The sequence below is a fragment of the Styela clava genome, chromosome 1 (assembly GCF_964204865.1).
Source record: "Styela clava chromosome 1, kaStyClav1.hap1.2, whole genome shotgun sequence".
In the NCBI taxonomy this organism is placed as follows: domain Eukaryota; kingdom Metazoa; phylum Chordata; class Ascidiacea; order Stolidobranchia; family Styelidae; genus Styela; species Styela clava.
The window spans coordinates 25571920-25596269 of NC_135250.1; the positions used below are offsets into that span (position 1 = coordinate 25571920).

The window sequence follows — 24350 nt, forward strand, 5'->3', positions numbered from 1 at the left end:
CATACAATCATGAGAAGTGAACGTAAATTGTCACGTAGGAGTGTTCAACTGTTTACGGTTTACTGAGTCAGTCTACCACTTCCCTCAACAATAACAAAATAGTTGGAAACGCACCGAAACAAGGACGTCCAATAACCGTTCCTAAATCACAATGAATTGTGTGTTCATGCATCAGTTATACCTGATGTAATAGCACATATGCATAAGGAAGTATTGCCTTTATACTCGTTAAGCAAACACTGAATTGTGATTATGCTTAGCATTGTTGTCACGAGTGCATATTATGAAAAACAAATATTATAACCAAATGGAAATCGTTTTCCTCTGTCTTTTATTAGTGTGTACCTATAGCATCAACCCCCCAAATGCAATTGAGATCTAATCGCAACACACCCACCATACACTGTATCACACAGATCTTCGAGATGTTCGATAACAAATCAGAATACGTTAATTACAAAACGTAACGTCTCATACAAATATGCTAACTTGAAAAAAAAAATTTCTCACACTTAAGAAATTTGCATTATTGTGATTTAAGACAAGTATTTCTTACCAGCTAGAAGAGGTTTGAGGTGAACGAGTCTAACTCCCTATCTTCATCTAAGCCTTTATGCTAGAGATCTGCTTGAAAATAATGTAGGAACATATTTTATCATTATGTTGTTTTCTTCCATATTGAAAATACATCGAGTTCTGAATGAGGAATGCCGCATTGAACTAACTGCAAGACGACATTGCTTTAGTGAATTTTATTGAAGAAACGATATTTCCCGAGAAAGCTATTAGGCAATAACTTTATACGTCGTTTACAAAATCTTTTCATGCTTTGTCACAACATTTAGGATTGTTCATTGTTTCAGGATAACCCATTTCATTTCTTACACTTTCGAAAGAATACTTTTTTAATGAAACTATTTTTTGCAAAAATGGACGGAACACGCGACTAGGTAATAAAAATGCATTATTACAAAGTGTAAAGTTTAATTTGCTCAATATAGGCCACGAACACCTCTGTATTCATGCTCCCGTTTTAACAACATATAAAATCTTACAATTAAAATTTGTTTGCTGAATATTTCAATATGTTTATTTTTTTTTTAATCGGATGAATTGAGTTCTAATTCCCAAAAAGGTAAAATTTGACTAGTTCTATTCGTCCGCGTCACGTCGTGATACAACTTGGTCATTTCGAATCCAACACATACGAAAACAAACCACTATCGTTAATAAACGCTTCAACAATATGTCTTACGCGGTATCTGGTCACTAGAGCATGAATTCGCATTTTCTTGTAGTTTATGTCAGAATACGCTATGTTAGTCGGACAGCTTGGGTCGAGTGTTCGAACAAACCAGTTTGGCTAAACTAAAACTCCAAATCTCGACACTAGACCGGTACTAATCCCCGGTGTCGGTACGGAGTACGGAGTACGGAGATTGACGTTATCGCATTACTTTTAAAACACACTAAACTCCACCGCCTTATGTGGCTTGATCAAGCTCCCAGTAATTGCACCGGCCCCGCCATCTATGCCACCGGGAAACATGATCAGTCCAATATCGACATCACATCTCAACACCATCGTCGCAACAGCCCAATACAGCACTTTAAGGACGACCGTTTGGCATTTTGGCACAATCACAAGGGAGTCACAAGGGATTCACAACTTTGCAAGTTATTAACGCCGAACAGGAAGCTATTGTTCTTAACGAAACCAAAGTTGTGTATGTCTTTGGGTGACTGCAAAACAGAACAAACAGTATTGACGCCTCGTAGAAATACTAAAAATTCACACCCACAATTCATTGAAACTATTGTTTTTACCGAAACCAAGGCTTTGTATGTCTTTGGGTGACTGCAAAACGGAAAGAACAGTATTGACGTCTCGTATAATTACTAAAAATTCACAACCTCAAATCTAGGCTTGCACGTAATTGACAAAAATCAATTCCGTAATTACGGCAAAATCAATTACGTAATGACCCCGTAATTGCGATATTTCTCCACGCATTTAAACCTATCGTAACAACCCATTGAATCCACTTTTTTCCGAATGGGACATTGAAGTTGGGTTTTCCTATTCTTGGCAGTACTACACGCCGGCGGCAGATTTACTCAAATCAATGAGTCACGTTAGTATATGAGGTATGTATTGCTAAAGTGACAGTATTTTATTCTGTATATACAATGTTAATATATGAAAGTAAAAACATATTGCTGGGCAATTTAATGAACATATATAAATTTAATGTGGAGCAGAAATATAATATATTAATATAATGTATATATAATATCGTTTCAAAGATGGCAATGTGTGGGATTTTGAGTTTGTTGGAGAACAATTTTGTCAAATCTTGTTTCTCCGTCATTACTGTTTTAATTTGGTGAAATGATAAAAAATTTAAATTATAAAAAACAAAAACACCATAAGTTTCTTGATTGCAGTAGTCAGTAAAAATAATTTCACATTCAAACTCACCAATATTTATACATCTAAATATACAAAAAAACTTTTAATCAAACGATGGTTAATTTTTACATCAATTACAATCTGGGTACGTTCGAGAGAAAAGTTTGCAATGCGAAAGTTTTTGGCATTTTTTGTTATTATACATGGCCGGCTTCCCGGAAATTTGAAATAACTGACGAGACCAAAACTGCATTTGCGATCATTTCAACTCATCACTCTATTTATACTTTTTGAAAACGTATATGTCTCAGATACAAGTAATTCCAAGCACAATATTGTTCTTCACTAGAAATTAGAGGTATCGGTGCTGGATGTTCAAGTGATATTAACTTATTGCTCTTCATAATAAGTTTATATTACTTATATCTGTACAAATATATCAGCAACATTTAGAAATAATAAAAAAGAGGAATCAACAAAAAAAAAAAAGTGTCGTAGTAATGTGAAACACTCTTTGAAGTCAAAATTCCCTTTTCTGTTAAAAAGCAATAAAAATATAGAAACTCACGAAGGACGGATTGCTCATTATCAATTCCCCATGATATTTAAAAAGCGAAACAAAGAGGGCAAGTGAAAATTCGACAAACAATATATTTAAACACCACACAGTATCGCTTAAAGCATTTGCAGGACCTGGCGAATAAAAACCTCTAGCGTCAACTAGTGACGATTTGCAAAACTACAGACAGTCATAACACGTATATTGTCACAATTTCGACATCTTCAGCAGATATTCCACTTTTCCTATTATTGCTAAATTTATTTGTTTACAGTTGCATATTTGTACTCGTTCACAAAACTTTGAAGACATCTGATGACGTACTTTCTTCGACTGACATGATAAAACTTAACAATACAGTGGATGGAGATGAATATATTGCTAAAGCAATATCTGTGAAAAGGTTAGAAGTATTTATTTTTTCAAATATTCTACATTGTTATTTGAGTTGATTATGTGATTTCATGTAAATGATATTTGTCAAATTCAGGTGACGGATGTTATATATTATGATATGAGATTTTGTTTAAAGGTCATACCGAAATATATCATCGGAACTAAATGAATTTGACTTTTTTATGCTACGCATATTTACGCCGTTCGCTTGAAAATCACATTTTTTGTCCGTGTGAACTGCTATGGGTTATTAATAATCAATGCTTACAATATTTTGAGTAGCATCGGTAATTATTTATCGGTAAATATTTTAGCATGAATGGGAAGCGAATGAATATTACACTCGGTGAAGAATCAATGACAACATGTGATGTAATAAATACCAAAAAGTCAGGGATACAAAAGGAAAAATCTTCTGGAAAAGAAATTATTTTAGGGGAATATTGTATAAGATAACTTATCTTGCTTCAGCATCTCAATCGTTTATTCGACGTCATCTGGCGACCAAATAATTTTCAAACAAAGTCCTTCAATTACTCTTAACAGCGCTGCTATAGACGATGAGGGTAAGGAAGACTATTCTATATTTCAGTCAAGTGTAATAGAGAATTTTGGTCTAGGTCAATAGGTTGAAATAGAAAAAGAAGTGAGTTATCTCAGTGAGAATATAAGCCTAACCCGGTTTGGGTCCAACTCCAAGCAATGTTACGAGAGAATACGAGAGAAATTTCCAGAAAAAGAAAACTTGACATTGAACATTGGCTCGAAAATGAAGTGTTATTTTATCGGAAACACTTTTACTATCTTTTCGGATTTTTAAATATTGATCATGTAACTATTTTTGATTATTATTATTCTATTCAATTTTATTATTATTTATTGAACCCAAAGCTCTTCAAGATCATCTGGAATTAATAGTAATGTTTTTTTTTTTAGAAAAAGATTCATTCGAGTTCAACATCGTGAGTTTCGTGATCGGTTTTCTTATTCCTTTTGTCTTCTTGGTCGTCTCTGTCGGGATCATATACAAATTGAGGAAGAAAATAAAGAATCTGGAGAAAGATGCTGAAGCAAAAGAACACAATTACACAGGAAAAGGTACTTAGAATTATTGTTAATCAGAAAAGCATTATTCTTGTAGAAAATATTGTTCCTATATACCAAATACCATTCATATTTTAAACACAACAGAATATGTTCGGGATCAAATTTGTATCTCCAATTTATTTATAATAACATAGAATGAATTTTAGTAAGATTTAAAAGTTTAGTAAGTTATTGATGTACAAATGCTATAACCCGCGATATGCAATTTTGAAAAGCCCCAAGAAAATTTGCATAATAAAACAAATGTAAATTTATTTCTGAGAGACATGTTCATCTTGAATTACTGAAATTTAAAATGGATTGGTCCAATATTAGCCCCTTATACCAATATTATAAATTCTATTGGAATTTCTTATTTAAATTTGTTTCTCAACCAATTAGCAACTCCTTCCAACAACCAGTTGTATTTGAATGTACTGCAAGAAACTACAGCAAACGAACAAGCTTTTCCTCCCACAACTATCCAAGCACAAGGGGATCAGCTTACGAAACTTACAACGCCTAATAAACTCAATATCTATTCGCATATTATAGAAAGAAAAAAAGTTGGTCTTCATAAAACACTGAATTTGTAACAAACAATGTCTTAGCTGTTGGTTAGAATATTTTTATCGCGATGGTGTCAATGGATTAAAATTCTTACAAGTCGACTCAATTATTAATCTCCATCCACTTTCTCTGAAGCTGATATGAATATACTAATACCATACGGCATGTGTTCTCATTTTCAATTATGAAGAAACTTGACTCAAAGATAGCCACGTAGTAATTCGATGATATGTCCAAAATGCCCATCTTTCGTCGGCCATGGTTTTTCTCCTGATATAGATGTCTTAATCTGGTTCTCTCGAAGTTTGCGTACCAAGATGGCGGACACCGGAACGTAGTATGTGTACCGCATGTGTAATTTTATTCCAATTTTCCATATTTTAGTTCTATTACGAGTTCGAGGACTAGCCAAGTGACTACCGTAGTATTTGTATCTAAAATTAAGGCTTAACCCTAACCTGGTACATATACTACGTTCCGGTGACCGCCATCTTGGTTCACATACATTAATATACATACCCTTAATCTTACAAATCGTTGTTAGACATTTTCAAATCACTTGGTTATTTAAGTGAGTATTTAGCGAAACCACGTGATACCTATTTTTATTGTTTATTGCATATTCACTCGCCTTTGTTATTTCGTTTTTATTTTATTTTATTTTTTATTATATCTGAGGGTGTTATTAGCTCCATAGCTAAACAATCCGTCATTCGCAACTCATAATATTTATACATTTATCGTAGCAACTTCGTCAATTCGTGATTTTTTGTGTAATAAATCCATTAATTCTGATTCTTAATATGAAAAATCATCATTCAATTCTGAACCTTCGCTGACGCTGCAAATATCCCTATTATGTAAATCATTCTCGTACTTTTACTGGAAAAAGCAAATGTGACTTATTACGATGATGTTATTAACTTGGCTTATTACTTTACCTTATTAGTGTGCCGCCAATATATGCAGAGTGTCCATAAAGTCCCTTTACAATTTTAATTTTGTTATGAAGCCAGTTTATATCTCAAGTATTTTTACTTCATTTAATACATCTGTGAGGACCAAAATAAAGTGTAGCATCGATAAATTTCCTTTTGCAATTTTAAAAATGTCAAGACTTTATGGGCACCCTATATAAAGAGGCAAAAATCAAAGGATTTTCAAAGCCCCCAAGTTTATATATTTAAACAAATATATAGCCTACATATACAAAAACTGTTTTATACATAATTGATTTTATAGTAATTATTAGTTATTATTAGTTAACCTGCCTGCGGATTATACTAGAAATATTCTTTATAGGCTATCTGGCTTTATGAACATTTTTAAATAGTACTTTGCTTTATCACGCAAAGGCTATTATGTTATCTTAATACGTCTATAGTCTCAACGTTTTAGTCAGTACTCTTTACGATGTAAATTGAAGGCTGTGGTCTTTACTTCAAAATAAAAAAAAATGATATGGTTTATATATTCTAAGCATATAAGGTGATGAAAACACCATTCATATTAGTGAAACGACATAGCTGGAATTGGAAATGGCAGGATGGTACTGATGTGATCATGATAGGTGAAGTTGGATATTAATATATACCAATACCAACCAACCAAATTATTCTCTAAACAGTCAAAGTATTTACATACTGCATATGTAAAAATGAAGTAGATTTTAGCTTAAGATAGTTGGTCCAATTGGTGACTAGTATTTAACCAGTAAACCAAAAGAAGGAATTCCCCTACGACAGACAATTGCATTATTGAAGTCTCGCTAGCCGTTGACTTCGCTACACTTTGCTACACACGACATAAAAGTTATGAAAAATAATTTACGGAGAAATTTTTTTTTTTTTCAATTTTTTTAAATATAGTTGAGGACCAAATCAGTTTTGATATCTTACTTCACCTCTCATCATTTAAAATTCAAATTTATAAATACGAAAAAATTGTTTGCCGATCAATAATGGAATGGGTTCAATATGCTCAATTCTAACTTTCGTTCCGCCAATGATCAAGAATTGATTTTTTGCTGAGTTGCATTCTAGTCGGAACTGGTGTTGAGACGTGACAACGGTACTGCTGTACTGGCTTGTTCACGTTTTAACCTGTGGTGCAGTGCAAGCTTAGCAATCGCCGTTGTAATACTTATCAAGATAGGTAGTAATTCATTCCAAAAGCATAAAGTTAAACTGTGGATAAGTACGCTGAACAATCGCCGAGTGCATAATGAAACAATTCGCTGGCATTGAATGAATACCAATAAGGAGCCTACAGATGATGTAAAGATGAAAAGGACGTTAAGGCAGCATGACAGAATCGAAATATAATGGATCAGGTTTATGAAGAAAAGTAATTGAAATTCAACTAACAGCAGATAGGCCTACAGTAAAAGTTTTTATCGGTACTGCAAAATCTACCTATATATTGAATGACAACTCAAACAATATCTTTGGTATTATATATGCATAAACAGTTTTATGGTCTTATAATTTGACCATGCCAATTCGCAACGTTTTTAACATTTTTTTAATGGCGTGTTATTGTTTTGTTCTGTGTGCATATCGTTTTAGGAATATCGGTATTGGCCTCATCAATTACAGACCTGTACACGCGTGATTGGTGTGTTTCCTGTGAATTGCTTTTCTAAGTGTCTGTGCACATAATTTACCAACATAGCTTCGATTAAAGTTTGTATTTTGCTTCTTTTAAACCAATGCCAAATCAGTTAGGTTATTCGTGGCTTCCGACTTTTCTCGTTAGTCGTTACTTTGTCACATTGTATTTGTATCAGATTGAATAGATCATTATCAGCTTAAGTATTTTAAAAGTAGCCTACAACAGCCTGAACGTTCAATACATTCGCGTATTTTTTGCGTGTTTATTTCTGGCCCATTCCTCGTTTAACAAAGTTTGTGTTTTTTGTTAGTGACTTGATCAAGCTACCAAGAATTGGACCCGTCCCGCCATCTATATCATCGGAAATGAAAAGCTCAGTCTGATACCAGCATCAAATCTCAACGCTATCTCGTCCATTACTACCAGGTGAAGCAACATTTATATAATATTTTCAACGTTGCTAGTTATTTGCGTCAAATCGGAAATCACTGTTATTCACGAAACCACAAGCTTCTTATGTCTTTTGGTTACTGCATGTCGAAACTGTACAAACAGTAGTGACACCTCGTAAAATGATTATAAGTTCACACCCACAATTCATTGAGTCACTTTTGTACATAAGACATGGATTGCTAAACCAACTGTATTTAATCTGTATATACACATTTAATATTAGATGTCAATATCATATCGTTGAGCAATATAATGAACAAATATAAATTTAATACGAAGCAAAAATAACATATATTATCGTTGAGCAATATAATGAACAAATATAAATTTAATACGAAGCAAAAATAACATATATTTTAGTTTCATAGAAGATAATGTGTAAGATTTTTAAGATTGTTGTGAAACGAGTTTGTCAAATATTGTTTATCTGTCATTTTTCCTTTTTCCACGTATATTTACAAAATTTGAAAGATCACATATAAAGCACATGGAGATTTTACACGACCCTGCTCAAATTTTGCTATATCACTTAAAACAGTTTTCATTTGGTTAACTTATAAAAAGCGAAATGCTTGTGCATGTCACATGTTTCCTGATTGCAGTAGACAGTGGAAATATTTTCACATTTAAACGCACCAACATCTATACATCTGAATGAAGGAGACTTTTTAATATATCGAGACTTAATTTTCATATAAACTTTTCTGAGTACGTTCTTGAGAAAAGTTTGAAATATGAAAGTTTTTACCCTTATTTAATTACACATGGCCAACTTTCAGGAAATTTGGAATAAGTAACAAACTCAAATCTGCATTTGCGATCTTTTCAACTGCTTACTCTATTTATACTTCTTGAAAACGTATATGTCTCAGATACAAGTATTTCCAAGCACAATATTGTTCTTCACTAGAAATTAGAGGTATCGGTGCTGGATGTTCAAGTGATATTAACTTTTGCTAGTCTTAATAAGTTTATAATAATAGGTCTGTACGAATAAAGCAGCCACATTTACAAATAACAATAAAGAAAAATCAACGAAGTAAACAAAATGTCGCAGTAATGTAAAACACTCTTAAAAGTCAGAATTTCCTTTTCTGAGAAAATACAATAAAAATTTAGAAACTTACGAAGGTCTGATAGATCATCATCGAGTCAGCGATACCCCAATATAATTAAAAAGCGAAACAAAAATGTCAAGTGAAAATGCAAAAAACAATAGAATTAAACACCACTTGGTCTAGCTTGAGGCATTTGCAGGACCTGGTAAATAAAAATCTCTAGCCTGAACTGGTGACAATTTGCAAAATTACAGACAGGCGCATCACGTACCAGGGGAAATCCCATGTCCGATGAAATGACTGCATTTCAGACATAACATCCAATTGCTATAAGAATAACGGACTATTTTTAGTCATAAGAAGCAATCTTTCATTTTTCTCTTCTATTTTTAGTCAACAAGAAAAATTCTTTCATTCTTTGAAAATGACACTATAAAACTTTCCTATTTTATAGTATATGCGTATTAGTTGTCGAGCATGGAAATTATAATGAGCAAGTCAAAATGAGTGAACTTCTCAAGTGAGGTTTTTGATTTTTATTGCTGTATTATAATACACAGACTTAACCGGAACTACAAGTCGTTTACAAGAATGCATGCTGGAATATACATGTTTGCGACAGACCTACAGAGCTGATTACACTCTGGGCGTAAATGTGAACAGTACTGATGATTGCTCTGTCCTGGCTATGGGATAGAGATGTCGATCGACACCAACTTGACTGACTACTTGAATAATAACGACATTATATGTAACAAGTATACCTAGTGTTTTGTAAATAAACAACTCTTTTGAATTTTTCTACATTTTGTTATTTGCTGATAGTTACTGCTTAGCTGAAATTCATCAGGCGTTGTAAGATTCGTAAGCTGTTTCCACTTGTGTTTGCTTAGTTGTCGCAGGCAGAGCTTGTTCGTAACCGGCAGTTTCTTGCAGGACATTTGATGATGATGGTTGTTCGTAAGCTGACTCCACTTGTGTTTTCTTTGTTGTCGCAGGCAGAGCTTGTTCGTAACCGGCAGTTTCTTGCAGGACATTTGATGATGATAGTTGTTCGTGAGCTGACTCCACTTGTGTTTGCTTAGTTTTTGCAGGAAGTGGTTGTTCGTATCCGGCAGTTTCTTGCAAGACATTTGAATATGATGGTTGTGAAGCTGGATTGTTGGAAGGAGTTGCTAATTAATTGAAAGAATGAAATTATCAACCACAGAACAAAATAAAATAGATTCAAAATGCTTATCTTGATAGAAATCAGATCTATGTAAACCTGTAGTAGACAGTGTGTTAAAATAATAATTTTTGAAATAAAAAATATCACAGTTTTTTCTATCAGTTCATAGAAGGTTTGTTCACAGACAATCTCTTTCAAATTTTTAGTAATATTATGGGCGTGACTCCTAGTAGGGCGTTAATTTTATTCATTTTTTATGGCATTCCAATTTTGTATGAACTTGAGATATACAAATTGTATTGCCCCACTATTAGAACCTGTATTGGTTGATAAACGTTTTCTACCTCATTAACATTGATGGCATGTGTTTATCATTGAAGTGGAGTTACAACTTTTATCGTGACCGTTTTCTGTTGTGTTTATACACTTTGAATGACACTTCGAATTTGATTTTATGGGAATAATATTTTATACATCAGTTCTGATTATTCCTCACTACCTTTTTCTTTTATAGTTTCGTAATTGTGTTCTTTTACTTCTGCCTTTTCCTTCAAATTCTTTATTTCTTTCTTCAACTTGTATATGATCCAGACAGAGACGACCAAGAAGACGAAAGCAATGAGAAAACCAATCACAAAACTGATGATGTTGAACTCGAACGCTCCTTTCTCTAAAACAAATACGTTACTCTAATTTCCTGTTGATATTTAAAGGTTTTGGGATTATAGTTTTATTGGATAGGCAACATCATCTCTAGAATTACAAAAATAGTATATAACGTTCATCATAAAAGAACACTTTATTCTTCTTTTAATTCTCAAAACTATTTGCTTGTTATCTTGTGTTGTTTGAAGTTTGCTAATTATTTTCATAATCTGGCTTTGAACTAACCAAATCTGAATATTTGTTATTCTTACCGGTATCGTTCTTAGCAGTAGTTTCCTGTTCACCTTGTTTCAACGTAATAGAGGGGCTTTGACTGAAATGTATTTGGTCACCAGAGGGCGTAGAATAAACTATCGAGACACTGAAGTAAAATAAGTTATATTATGCATTGCGGAAATACATTCCTTAAATGAAATACCGATAAAAGATCCGATATATTATATTTGATTTAATAGCACTATTAAATAGGTAAATCAATCTAATTTGACGTTAACATATATCTTTACTGTCTGTCGGTTTTGAAATAGCATTATAACAATACCAAAACTTTCAATTAAGAATTAAAAGTATATGATGATCTATAACCCTAAGATATATCTGGAATACCTGAACGTCTTTTTATCTAATTTTTTGTTCCTTGCTGTGAATAAAATTTCTTTTCCACGACTTTGTTCATTTTGTATCCCTGCTTTTCCGGTATTTATTACGTCACAGGTTGTCATTGATTCTTCACCGAGAGTAATATTCATTCTCTCCCAATTCATGCTAAAATATTTTATTCAATGTAAAATAGAATATGGTATGTTATGCAGGAAATACCGCTGCTACTCGAGACAATAGAAAAATGACGTTGCAACGACGCATACAAGTATATACAAATTGAAACTCTTAATATAGCAGTATATATGGATACATGAAGGGTGCGGTGGTACGCACATACGCGGTATCAAAGTATCTTGTTGCATGTGCTTTGTATATATTATAGCCAAAAATTATTGGAGTAAAGTATTAGTAGTACAATGTGTTTCGTTACGGTCGTTAGAAAATTCAACTTCAAAAATTTTATAAACTCTACAACAAATAATCGCTGTTGTTCTGATATATAACATAATACATCCACTAGCTAGACGTAAAATCAAGTTAACCGGGTAATCTAATTAAATGTTACTTTCTAATTGGCTTTGTCGGATTAGCAACCAGAAATAGCAAATGAAACAAATCACCCTAGTACTTCTTACGAGTGGGACTTTCACCCGATCTATTAATTTTAATTTTACAAATAGAATTTTAAGTTGTTTATCTTATAAATCGTATTTTTTGTTTATAAATCCTGTTCAACTGAAAACACCCAATTGACAGATCACGTAGAATATTCTTCTGGAAAAAACGATTTCCAACCTTGTCATAGGTATTGCTTTAGCAATATATTCATCTCCGCTCACTGTGTTGTTAATATTTATCATGTCAGTCATAGAAAAGTCGTCGTCAAGTTCCTTCAAATTTGTGTGTACAAGTACAAATATGCAACTGAGGTAAATAAATTATACAATATTAAAAGTTGTACTGATAGCACTATTCGTTGAGGAATGAATTCCGTATTGTGGAATGATATTGATCAAAATAAATCAAAACTTCAGTGTCTAGTAAGCAAAGTGACTATATTGGTGAGAGAGATGCTTAATATACCTAATATGATATATGAACATGCTCGGTCGATTTTTATTCCAGGCCAACTATCAATCGTAGAGAAACAGACGTATTAACTTTTTGAATACCGATATATATATTATTTTCTACTCTGTTGCATTTAGCTTACCTGACAAGGCCATTAGTCTCATCCGGTGCCTGTATTGCCAGTTTTTTGATGCCACACACGTTGATTAGGTTATCTTCAAAACTTTCAGGCGGAAAAATCTTTGCAGGAGCTAAAACACGAGACAGTGTTTGCTAAAATAAATTGCGACAAACATGCTTACGCATTTTCACATATATTGGTTTGAATGGAGTTGTTAAGTAGACGGGTAATTGCAAACTTGATTTCACAAATATTAACTTCTCAATATACCTGTAGGTTTTCCTAGACAAGTACCAGCAACCAATAATTCTTGACCAAGACCAGCACACTTAAATATTTTGATCGAAACAGAATAGTTACGATTTGGTTCTGGTTGAAATGAATACACGGATGATGATGTCACGTTTATTAGCTTCATGTCTGTCTTCAAGTTCAAATCTCGCGACGAAGCCAGGGTTGAAGTTAAATTCAGTTCCTATAAATCATCAGATAAAGAAAGATAAAGAATATTGAAGTTTTTATTGTAGTTATCTGAATGTTGGTGTCAAATGAATTGTTGAAGATAACGTAATAAACCAAAACTTCCAGATAAGTGGAATATGATTTTGATATAAAATATTGATAAAACAATATCTGTCATTTATATCAGTGAACCAAAACAGATTTACGATCGTAAGAAATAGAGTGGATGGCTGTAGAATCAGCCAAACTTCGTGACACAGAGTGAAGTCATATTACACGTATAAATTCTCAATCCAATTTACACACCATCAACCAAGTTGTTGTAGGACATGTGTCTCAAATAGTTTGTGTTAACAATGCAATTATCGACTCACCACGGTATAAGAATCACCAGTCTCTGTTTTGTTATATAAGATCCATGAGATGACGCAAGTTTGCGTATTTTTGTATTGTATTATAGACGACGATTCAACAGATAACGTTGATCCGACTGTTCTTGCGCTTCGGATGGTAGAATATTTGGTTGGACAGTTATCCTTTGTTACACATGCAGTTATCTGAAATTTATTTTAACAATATAATAAAGCAACGTATAATTTGGGTGATGGGGTCAAGTAGCTTAGAACGTTTCGTACGTATTCCTGAGAGAGGAGACTTTTTGCCGGAAGTAGAACCCATGCAATAAAAATTAAAAAGAACTGATCATTTACGGTATATTGAAACATTATTACTTACTTTGATTTGAAAGGTTGTGGTAGGCGACAAATTGGTTAATGTGGTTGACTGTTTCTTAGGTGTTGGTGAATCCAACCATCTTGTTGATTGACCTGAGGTCGGACTTACTTCTATTCTGTGAAACAGATGTGAGTTGACAGTGACAAATTGATGCAAGTAAAACAACTTGTTACAATACGCGTAATGGTGTTGGGTACACGGGTCGTGACCAACATGATAGATTTACATGTTGACACTCACCAATACGTCTAATAAATTTACCATGGTAACTTATACAGCTCCAACCGTTTTCTTAGATGACATTATATCATTGTTGTGAAAACGAATATTGACTTAGATTTGTCTAACGGCATTTTCGGTTCGGAGGAAGAGATGACGCATAAACAAGATGTTGAAATTTATGCCTAAATATTCATAAAGGTAAACTCACTTGTGTGGAAATCCAACAGCATTTGTATGCGGTTGCCATGAGATGATCAAGTTAGAGTTGCAGACGTTATTTGATATTTGTTGGATTGTGGGATTTCCAGCCACTGAAGAAAGTAATGACCAAAAGATTAGTTAACATAGATTACAAAATTAAAGAACGTTATTTATATTCACCTCCATATGATTCTGTTTCGCCGAGTTTCCAACTGTTGCCGTTTCGAAAATAACAACTATAGGATCCCGCATCTGCAATATTTGCGTTTTGAAGATTCAATATTGCTGATCCATTTTGTAACGTTTGATAAACTCTACTTGTAGTTGCGGTTGATACTTTGATAGATGCTTTGTGCCATTCAAATTGTGTTGCAGTGCTGCAGTCTGTTGCAGAACACATTCTCTGGTTTACGTTGATGGTTTGTATTCTAACAAAAGGGCCCTGAAACACTAAAGCAGAATTTGTGAAATTTGAAGCCATAAATAACACAAATTGGTTAAGAATAAGACAAACTAGGTTGATTACTTTGGTTCATGCAAGCAGTAACACTGAACATTGGAAGTACCTTGATTATATTTTTAGCAAATAAAAAAAACATATTCGATATATATAATACTGTTAGTGCAACTCTATTTGTAACACAATTTGAATTAAGTGATTGAAGCCCAATAATTAAAAACAATACCTGTATCGAATACCTGTATATGTGATCGGTATTGATCAGTTCCGATTGAATATTCCTAATTTGACAATCAATTTCAATTTATATTTAATTTACGATCAATAATCAAGTACTAGCTTATTGGTCAGGAAGTTGATATATTTGAGTATTGCTGGGACAGTGCGGTAGTTACTGTAGTGTTCTGGGTACTATAGCTTTTCCACAGTTCAAGCTTCCTTCATAATATCGTATGATTTTTGTGGAATTGTTGTTAAAATATTACGTTTGAACTTCGTGTGCATTTATTTGAGTTTTGCTCTATTGTTTCTTTAGATAGAACCTATGCAACTTGTTACGCTCCCATTATCTCCGATTGAGCAAGCTTGCATATGCAGACCACTTGTAGAATATTAGACTAATTTATTACATAGCTAGAAAACCCACGTAAAGATGATTATGAGGACGATTTATACAAGTCCATTCTCAAACCAAAGCCATCTATTTTAAGGAATGTCATCAGCGAATGGAGAAAAATCAATAAATATTACCTTTCTGGCAAATGTAGTAGAAGTTTTCATCACAAGATATATCAACCCACTTATACGTTTGTCTTCCAACTGCCAAACAATCTTCATTGCCAACATTGTTTGGTTGATTCGATTTCCTGATAAATTTAGAAGCCGAATAAATTATTCTAAAAATTATGCAGGCTCTAAGCATTTAATTTAAGAAATAGTTAGTGACAAGTTGTTACGCTGATATAGCTCCTAAGTATTGATATACTACATATGAAATTAGACTAAGTGTTTGCTTGGCATAATTTATTCAATTGCCCCTAACATATATCTAGTGAGGTTTGTCAGGATTTCACCTCCGACAAAATGAATTTGACTACGACGGATAATAAATAGCATTATTGAAGTTTTGCCGTGGTATTTCTCTTTACTATAATATTGATAATAAGGAATACCGAGTGGTATACAAGTTCTGAAAACTATTTCACGCAGAAAATATGTTGTTTATTAAATTCTTTTGTAACTTTTTTTAAATAATGTTGAGAAACACACCAGTTTTGATATCCTGTTTCTCCTCTCATTATCACATCAGTACCATCCTGCCATCTCCAATATCCTTCGTTAGCTATGTCGTTTCCTCCGATATAAAATGTGTTTTCACCACCTTGTATGCTAAGAATATAAAAATAGTATTCGTTTTTTTTTTGAAGAAAATACCTGAGCCATCAATTGAAAATTGATAGACGACTGAGAGAAGAGCTGAAATATACCACGGAGCGCTAAGATAACTAAATAGCCTTTGTGTGATGAAGCAAAGTAGTAATAAAATACGTTGATTATGCCAGGTAGTCAACAGTTAGTTCTGGTGTTTTGTAAACTTGAATGTATATGTTTACTTAGTAATTACTGAAAAACTCATTGCGTAAAACAGTTTTTGCTCAAGTTTATTCAAATATACAAACTTGTAAGCTATAGAAATTCTATCGATTCTTGCTTTTATTCTATTTACGAATAACTACTAGCTTCAATACAGCATATCCAAGGTAAATAAATTGCTGTGTAGAAATTAACATAAATACTGAGGCTGGTTTTACGATTATAAAGTGAAAATAATGAAGAACTATTTGGAATTATCCCGATCCTACAACATGATTCCTAAAAGTAAAATAAATCTTTAGCTCTTGTACATCACTGTACGAACAATATCCTATTTCAACTCAAGTATATAGTAAGTGTTTAATCTACATTGAGATGGTACTTACAACAGTGAGACAATCAATTCCATCTATTTAGTACTAAAGTTTCATTCAATACATAGAACAATTCATATATTAAAAAACACCAAGGTATCAAAAATAAGTTTCTTTTCTAACTCACTCGAATGCTGAATTAATGACTGTCGTCATTCTCTCAATATCAACTTTAGCCAAGTAACCTCCCAATGCTTCACAGGAAGATTTTGCGCTGTTGTAAGTTTTACGTTGTTTGAAGAAAAGCAGTTCGAATCCATCAACACATTCTTTCTTCCAGTGATCTGAAACGCAACAGTATTTGCAGTTGTTCCAGTTGATATATCAGTTCTAATTCTAATATTTGTTTTATTCAACAAAGAAGTCATTTTTAAATAAATTGAATTATAATACTCCAACTGCTTCTAATGTTGTTGTTTTCTTCATTTATTATAAAGAAACAGTTGTATTTGTTTGAGTGTAGGAAAATTCTATTCATCAACAAAAGTTTTGATAAGATATAAATGGTTTTATACATAAAATTTAACTTACTTTGAGCTGAAGCTCTTGTTATGAGGGTCGAGAAAAATATCACCAAACTTGTAAGATTCATCTTTAATATTCAAACAACACAAAATTAGTGGTTAACTCAGATATTCTACTTTAATTTTAACTCCCTCTGATTAGGTCGTTTTGAAATTCAATTGGAATAACTGCAATGTGAAATATATAATCCATTCAATGTCATTTTAAAAAATGAAACAAATAGCTACTGATTTTTTGTAAATATAAAAAATAAACATATAACTATAAAAATTGAAAATATATCTCAATTATTGGCAAAGCAACTTAAGTGTATAGACGTGACAAACACCACAGTTATCATTGTTGAAGCAATATTGTGAATAACGGAGAAGACGTCGACGGAATCAATCCTTTCGTGAAGCAGTAGATAGGCCTTTTAACCAGCATGCCCCACTACATCAATGCGCCTTCGCATGTTGATCATAGATAGTTGTTGGCTCAAGACTGCACTGTCCTTTAATATACTTCTTCCCCAATATCCATGAGTCTTTCTTACGGTAAATTAAAAGCAGCAGGGCATGTACATGGTGTGAAGCAAAAGCATTGAAACACCTTTTCACGAGAATACTTTGATACAGTGATAACCACACAACTTATACGTAAGTTCTTTCATTCACATTTCAAAATAATTCCACTACTGCAAACTGCTAATATTATTAAATTACTAACATTTATCGATACTTGCTCTACATACAATTATGAAAAATATACGTAGATTATTACGTCTTTCTTGTGGGTGGTTCAACTATTCACTGAATCAGTCTATCACTTCCGCAAACAATTGACTTCTGAAAACCGTTCCTCGGCCATAATGGATTGTGTGTGCATGCATCAGTTATATCTTATGCAAAAGCACAATGCCATACTGGGAATGTGCTCGCCGTCGTTATCATACGCGGATGTTATGAAACCAAGTAACATAACCAAGTAGAAACTTCTTTCCTCCGCCTTTCATCAGCTTGCACACATCCTACATCGCATCACACTTATCTTCGACATGTTTAACAATTCATGATAACGTTAATTTCAAAACGTAAATGTCCAACAACGTACTATCCACAATTAAGTTTATCTTACATTTTTTTTAAGATCAAAAAGTTTGCAATATTGTCCCATAAGTCGGGGGTGTGCAAACTACGGCCCGCGGGCCAAATGCGGCCCGCAAGAAAAAACGAGTTTTTGGTTTAGGTAATGTGGAAAGTGCGAGCAATTTCAATCTCATTACGTAGTAGCCTATAGCAGTCATGTTAGCAAAACTAGCGAGCAATATCCTGTTGCAAACTACACAATGTAATAAAAACGTTTTTCTCACTGAATTCGTTTAAAGTAGGTGTGATAATAAATTTGAATAGCAGTTTATTTAGCAATTTATGCGTTTTAACTCACCATTTCTGCAAGGACCTCTAACACTGCCGTACGACCAATAACAAAAAGAATACAATTTTTGGTGTCTGAAGCTACCAGAAAGACTATGTTCAATAAAGATGCGGCCCGCGGCTTCACCCAGTTACTTTTATCTAGCCCTCCTGTAATAAAGGTTGCCCACCCCTCATCTAAGTTATTCCTTCCATCTAAACCTCTCAGAAGTTTGAATAGAATGTAGAAACAGATCGAACATATCTTCATTAGGTTATTGTGTTTAAATATTTGATAAAATACAGCATGTTTTAAAAAACGATGCCGCATTTAACTAACTGCCAGACGACCTTGCTTTATTGCACGTAATTGAACACCTAATTGAACCTTATTGAGGAAACAATAGTTATAGAGCAAGCTGGTAAAGAATTAGCTTTTGCCCTGTTCGTATTTAAATTATGTATTTTATTAGAGCTTTTCATCTCCAAAAGTCTCTTTACAATCGGTTCTTAGGCACTTAGGCTCGGAGGTTGAATCGTTCATTCGTAAAAAATAACAACGTTGAGACTTCGACTGTAATACCGCTTACATAATATTTAATATAATAATATAATTCGATTGTAATATTCACACGACACCGCGTATTAGGTTTTAGTCTTAGTCTTAGTCTTTTAGTTTAATCTAAGCGCACGATGCACGAAAAGTTTTTTTTATTATTTAAGTATTACGTGGAATTTTGGTGAGCATGCAACTTATTTTCGAAGTATTCATCGATCCACGCAACGTTCGAATGAAAGTTTTACAAATATGTGCTCCAATGATTCATATTACGACGATTTTACAAATGAGATTTTTTCACCCCATGGTACAATTTCCCATTAACAACGCTTACATTCAACGTCCTAATTAAAACAAAGGGTGAAGAGTTTCTGCTCGCAAACAAAGACGTAAGTTGAAGAAAATTGCAAACTATACACATTTATGACTAATGTTGCCAGTATTTCAGTGTGGGATGCGCTTTCAATGAAAAGGTCTGATTTCTGCCAATATTTTTCTTTGGAACACATTAGAGTGATTTCTGGGGCTGGAACCTCGAATACTTAAGAGATGTGTAATTGTATGTGACTATTTTATGGAATGGGTACTCTTATCACATGAGTTTCTGAAAAAACACAATCCATCACTCATACAGTTCACTAAGTGCTTACACACAATAAGAAACATTGTCTCAGATTTCCGCTCTAGGAGACTTTTATTCTGGGTCGTTCTGTCTGTTTTTCTGTAGCGTCTAAACTACTGGGTCAGTCTGGTTAAAATTTCTCACGTGGTTTGTACTGTCACCCTAGTATTGTGCGTTTCGCCAAAAGCCCAGATTGATGTTTCATTTCCATGGCAGCAATAAAAAACGCGCTGATCGTTGAGAAATTTTTAGTTTTTTTACAATTTATCGCAATTATCTCGTAAACTACCTCAAGAATTAAAATTTACATCGCTATCGCCACCGGCAGGTTTATCAATAACTCACTGGGACGGAAAGATTCCGATGTCAGGATTAAATTTTAAAAATGATGCTTCAATAAAAAAAAATATATGTGTTTTCGCCTCAAACTATGGCGGACAGGAACAAAATCAAGGTGGCGGCAATGCGAAGGTTTGGTTCGAATCGATTCGAATAATTCACTATTCGATTCGACTCGAATATTTGATTCGAAGTGCCGACCTCTATTGGTATCTTGCAAAATGACTAGGAATTTACACAATAGCACACAATACCAAACCAACAGTATTTTAATCCGTATATGTGTGTATAATATATATTATTAGATAATGAAACATACTATTTGGCAATATAAGAAACAAATATCATTCTGACATTTGAATAAAAGGGTTTTTGGTTTCATAATTGATTATGGGAGTCATCGATCCCCAAAACGTTCGAATAAAAAACTTCCAATATGTGCTCCATTTGATCGTAATATATATATATTACAATTTCACAACAGGGATGTTTCACCCTATTCATATTTCACCTATCATTAGTATAAGTATCATTACAGGTGAAATGTCCCTTTTTGAAGCGTTTACATCAAACGCAATAATTAAAACCAGAATGCGATGATCAAATATATGGGAACGAAGACCAAAACGAAGTAGTATGAGTATGCAATCTGTCACATTATACTACCGGGACCGCCTGACCACCAGATCGCGAAACCACCACAAGGTTGCACGATTGTTTATTTTGACGACGTCATCGCACATAAATGATAAAATGGGTGCTAATATCGCAAATTTTCTGATCGTAGTTGATAATAAAAATAGTTTTACACACACACATATATATATCTTAATAGTGGAGACTATTTATATTTAGTCTAATGGGTTTATTCTTGCGAATATATATATTATAATATATTTGAATAAACTCAGTCTGTATAATATAAGTTTGTGTAACAAGTTTCCTAAACTTGTGTTTCCATAAGTTACCTAATATTCACACAAAGGTCCACTTCTTGTCCATCCTACCCCAGCATTGTGCAAACCTTGCCCTCTTGACTTTTGGTCCAATTGGGAGGCTAAAGCTATCAAGGTGACTTGTGGGATAGTACGAGAATAACCAAAGTGCCAAGGTAAAGTGGGTGCTCTGGCTCCGTTGGCAAGCATCACTTTTTTAGCCTGAAAAAAAAAAATGTTTTGCTAAAATATTAGGTTTGTTCTAGATTTAGACACTATAGGCCGGAAGTGGAGAGCTTCTCTCAAAGCATTTGTATTTTAACCAGGGCTCTGGTGCTGGATTATCGGGTATTCCGAAACTAATGTAGTTTGAGTTAGTTTTAAAAAAATCCAGCGTCCAGTCTAAAATGGTGTTATCCGATAAATCGGGATCAAAATCTTTGTGAAGCCGGAATATGGAATAGGCGACGAAGCTCGTAGGGATTCCGTAAATAATTTTATGTAACCGTATATATTAGTACTCCAATCCACTGGATTACACAGATTTTTTATTCATCCAAATAATTACGAATATCATAAAACAATTAGGAAATTTAGGAATAAATCATAAAAATATCAATTATCATGAAAACAAAATACATATTCCTAAATTCATCCTCAAAACACTTCTTCGTTGATAAAACAAAATTGCACCAAAACGGAAGGATATCTTCGGTAAAGAAGACACGAATATTGTCACAAAATTTTGCCCCATGAAACATTGAAAATTCACTTTGGCTGTAAAACGTTGCAAAATAGTGACACAAAAAGGAATTTTATGTATATAAAATGTAAAAATAAATTCAGGGTGATGATATTATTTCGATCATACTTTCTTTAACTACCAGATTCAAAATTTCTTCAGGCAACAGATTTATGGTTCAAAATAAGATGGAATCCGAATACTTTATGAGTTTGACTTGTATGAAGTATTATCTATTTTGATATTCATATCCGAAAAAATATTCCATAAAAAATATGGAAATTAAATAATGGGTCAAATTACCAAATCGACACAAATGACAAGCGAGGGGGTTTTCAATAATAAAGTTTTCGGTATTGTCTTACTATGCAGCAAGATATTGAAATTGATCGAAAGATAAGTAGGCTGATTGATTGATAGAAAAAACTCTAAATGGGTAAGGCTACAGTTGCCTCACTTCATATGCAGGCTATAGATGCATTACTATGCATAATGCTCCTCAGAAGGCTCCCAAGAAGGGAATTTTGCAGTTTTGGAGGCGGAATTTGATTTGTATTCGATGTCGTATTGAATAAATAAAGTAGTTTCATGCATGGAGAGTGAGGAATGAAGAGTTCCGAAACAGGCATAATCAGGGATTCAGCAAAAAAGGTTGGGAACCACTGATTAAGTCGATTAGGATTCCCGTGGGCGAATAGGGAATTATTCTCTTGAGATATCACTAACGCCCTTGAGCAGCGGAACCCTTTCAGGGTTTTCCGTTGATTGAGGGGAGTTCGAATTACGAATTCTGATCCCAGTGTTAGTAAGTGGATTATGTGATCTCCTAATATCAGCGTCCCCCATCATTGCGTTCTTCTTTTTTACTTTGTTAATTATAGTCATTAATTTGGAATCATGACTTCTCACATTCTTTTCCAGTGTTGATAACATATTTTGAGCAAATTCAGCATTTTGGTTACGCTCCACGGAAGGATTTGGATCGTTTTCTTGTGGCACTCCTTCCTCTTCGGGTTGGGGGTCATCAATAGGTTGAGTTTGCCGCAGTCGTTGTTCTTGTTGACCTTGTTGCTGAGGTTGAAAAGCCATGTTTCTATTAAACCTTATTTGACTTCCAGGATCACGGTTATTGATATTTTGATCTCCAGGTTGACGAACATTTAGCTTTGCTGCTGGAGTAAGATTAGTATGATTTTTAAACCATTTTGTAGGTTCGACAATTAACTCTTCCAAACTATTCTCAACTGTTTTTATTCCGTCGTTGCACAGAAAGATATAAATGTCAGCAAATGTCTCCGAAAGTGAGTGCCGTTTTTATATTTTCCTTCATTTTATTCAAAATTTTATCACTTGAACTAAGTTCTAGTAACCGAATAGTTGATTCGTAAAGACAACGAGAATGTCCACTAAAGTTTCGAATAAAATCATTTTCTTTGCTCTTGTCTTTCGCATAGCAACACGATATAAATTTTCGTGTAAGGATAATTGACAAGACTCCAATGATCAACAGCACAGTTGTGAATATTAAATATACGATCGTGTATGGGCACATTTTCTGTGGAAGCTCGGCTGCACAAATCATTGCTCTCGTCCCAATGGCTGTTACATCTGACGAGGTGAGACTGCAATAGAATGTATTGGAAGCATGGCAATGTCCCAGACAGTATGTTCCCCAGCTTTTCTCTTTAGGGGGGGTGTTTTAAAATTTAGGGGGTGGTAAATAATTTGCTATTAGAGATAAAACTAGGCTATTTGTATTCCTAAAAAAATGGTATGTATTTAAGAAACGTTGTATAGGGGGGGGGGGCAAGTTTATTGACGGCGAGCCAAAATCCACAGCAGAATGAAATTGTAGGGCCAGAAAAGGGGAGCGAGGAAAAGTGCGGGACGACACGGCTGGAGTTCAGGGCGCGCTTAAGCGCCCTGAGAAAATTTTGAGAAATAGGCATCAAAATAGGCTCTAAGCTTGATTTTAGATACACCTAGCATCGCAGTTTGTTATGTAATAAAATCAATAATTATAATATTTAGCTGATAGAATTCTCGGGGAATAGATAACAAGCACGGCTTTCAACCGTAAATATATACTACTACGTTTCAACAAGTAATAGGCAACTGATAGTGACTAATGAAGTTACTTGCTCATCTGGCATTGTATGAATGGCTACTTATGGCTTGTTTTGTTACACATTTCTAATTTTTTTGAACATGTTTGTTTGACTTTTGTATGAATCAAATTTTGAAATACGCTCGTCAACTGATCATAATGTCGCATAATGTTGTATTCCTCCAGAACTGAAATATTTTGTAAGAAGACAAATCGCTGAAGTTTGATTCTTTTCAATAAAGAAATAAAAACGCTGTCATCCATCTAAAAAACGTCTGTTTTCAGTGCCTAGTTTTCGTT

General features: G+C 33.7%; 1 protein-coding gene and 1 long non-coding RNA gene across 4 annotated transcripts; one reads left to right on the plus strand and one right to left on the minus strand.

Annotated features, from left to right (window-relative positions):
• The first annotated feature begins 3249 nt into the window (after positions 1–3249).
• LOC144422859 (uncharacterized) lies at positions 3250–8063 on the plus strand. The gene is made up of 4 exons (XR_013475407.1): positions 3250–3375; positions 3683–3934; positions 4305–4466; positions 7948–8063. It is a non-coding gene; the product is annotated as an uncharacterized LOC144422859 (long non-coding RNA).
• Positions 8064–8357: 294 nt separating this feature from the next.
• LOC144422838 (uncharacterized) lies at positions 8358–17515 on the minus strand. Of its 3 annotated transcripts, none has more exons than XM_078112716.1 (15): positions 17359–17515; positions 16955–17111; positions 16130–16249; positions 15611–15726; positions 14581–14850; positions 14408–14510; positions 13978–14092; positions 13617–13799; positions 13051–13255; positions 12802–12910; positions 12384–12512; positions 11592–11750; positions 11237–11346; positions 10819–10989; positions 8358–10302 (listed from the first exon to the last, which is right to left on the minus strand). In XM_078112716.1, exons 1-15 carry the CDS (start codon positions 17417–17419, stop codon positions 9995–9997), a joined length of 2316 nt encoding a protein of 771 aa, XP_077968842.1. In that variant the 5' UTR covers positions 17420–17515; the 3' UTR covers positions 8358–9994. The 3 variants fall into 3 exon arrangements, with proteins under 3 accessions (XP_077968842.1, XP_077968850.1, XP_077968836.1); XM_078112724.1 differs by having other exon boundaries at positions 8359–10323; positions 14581–14784; XM_078112710.1 differs by having other exon boundaries at positions 8359–10323.
• Positions 17516–24350: the final 6835 nt, after the last annotated feature.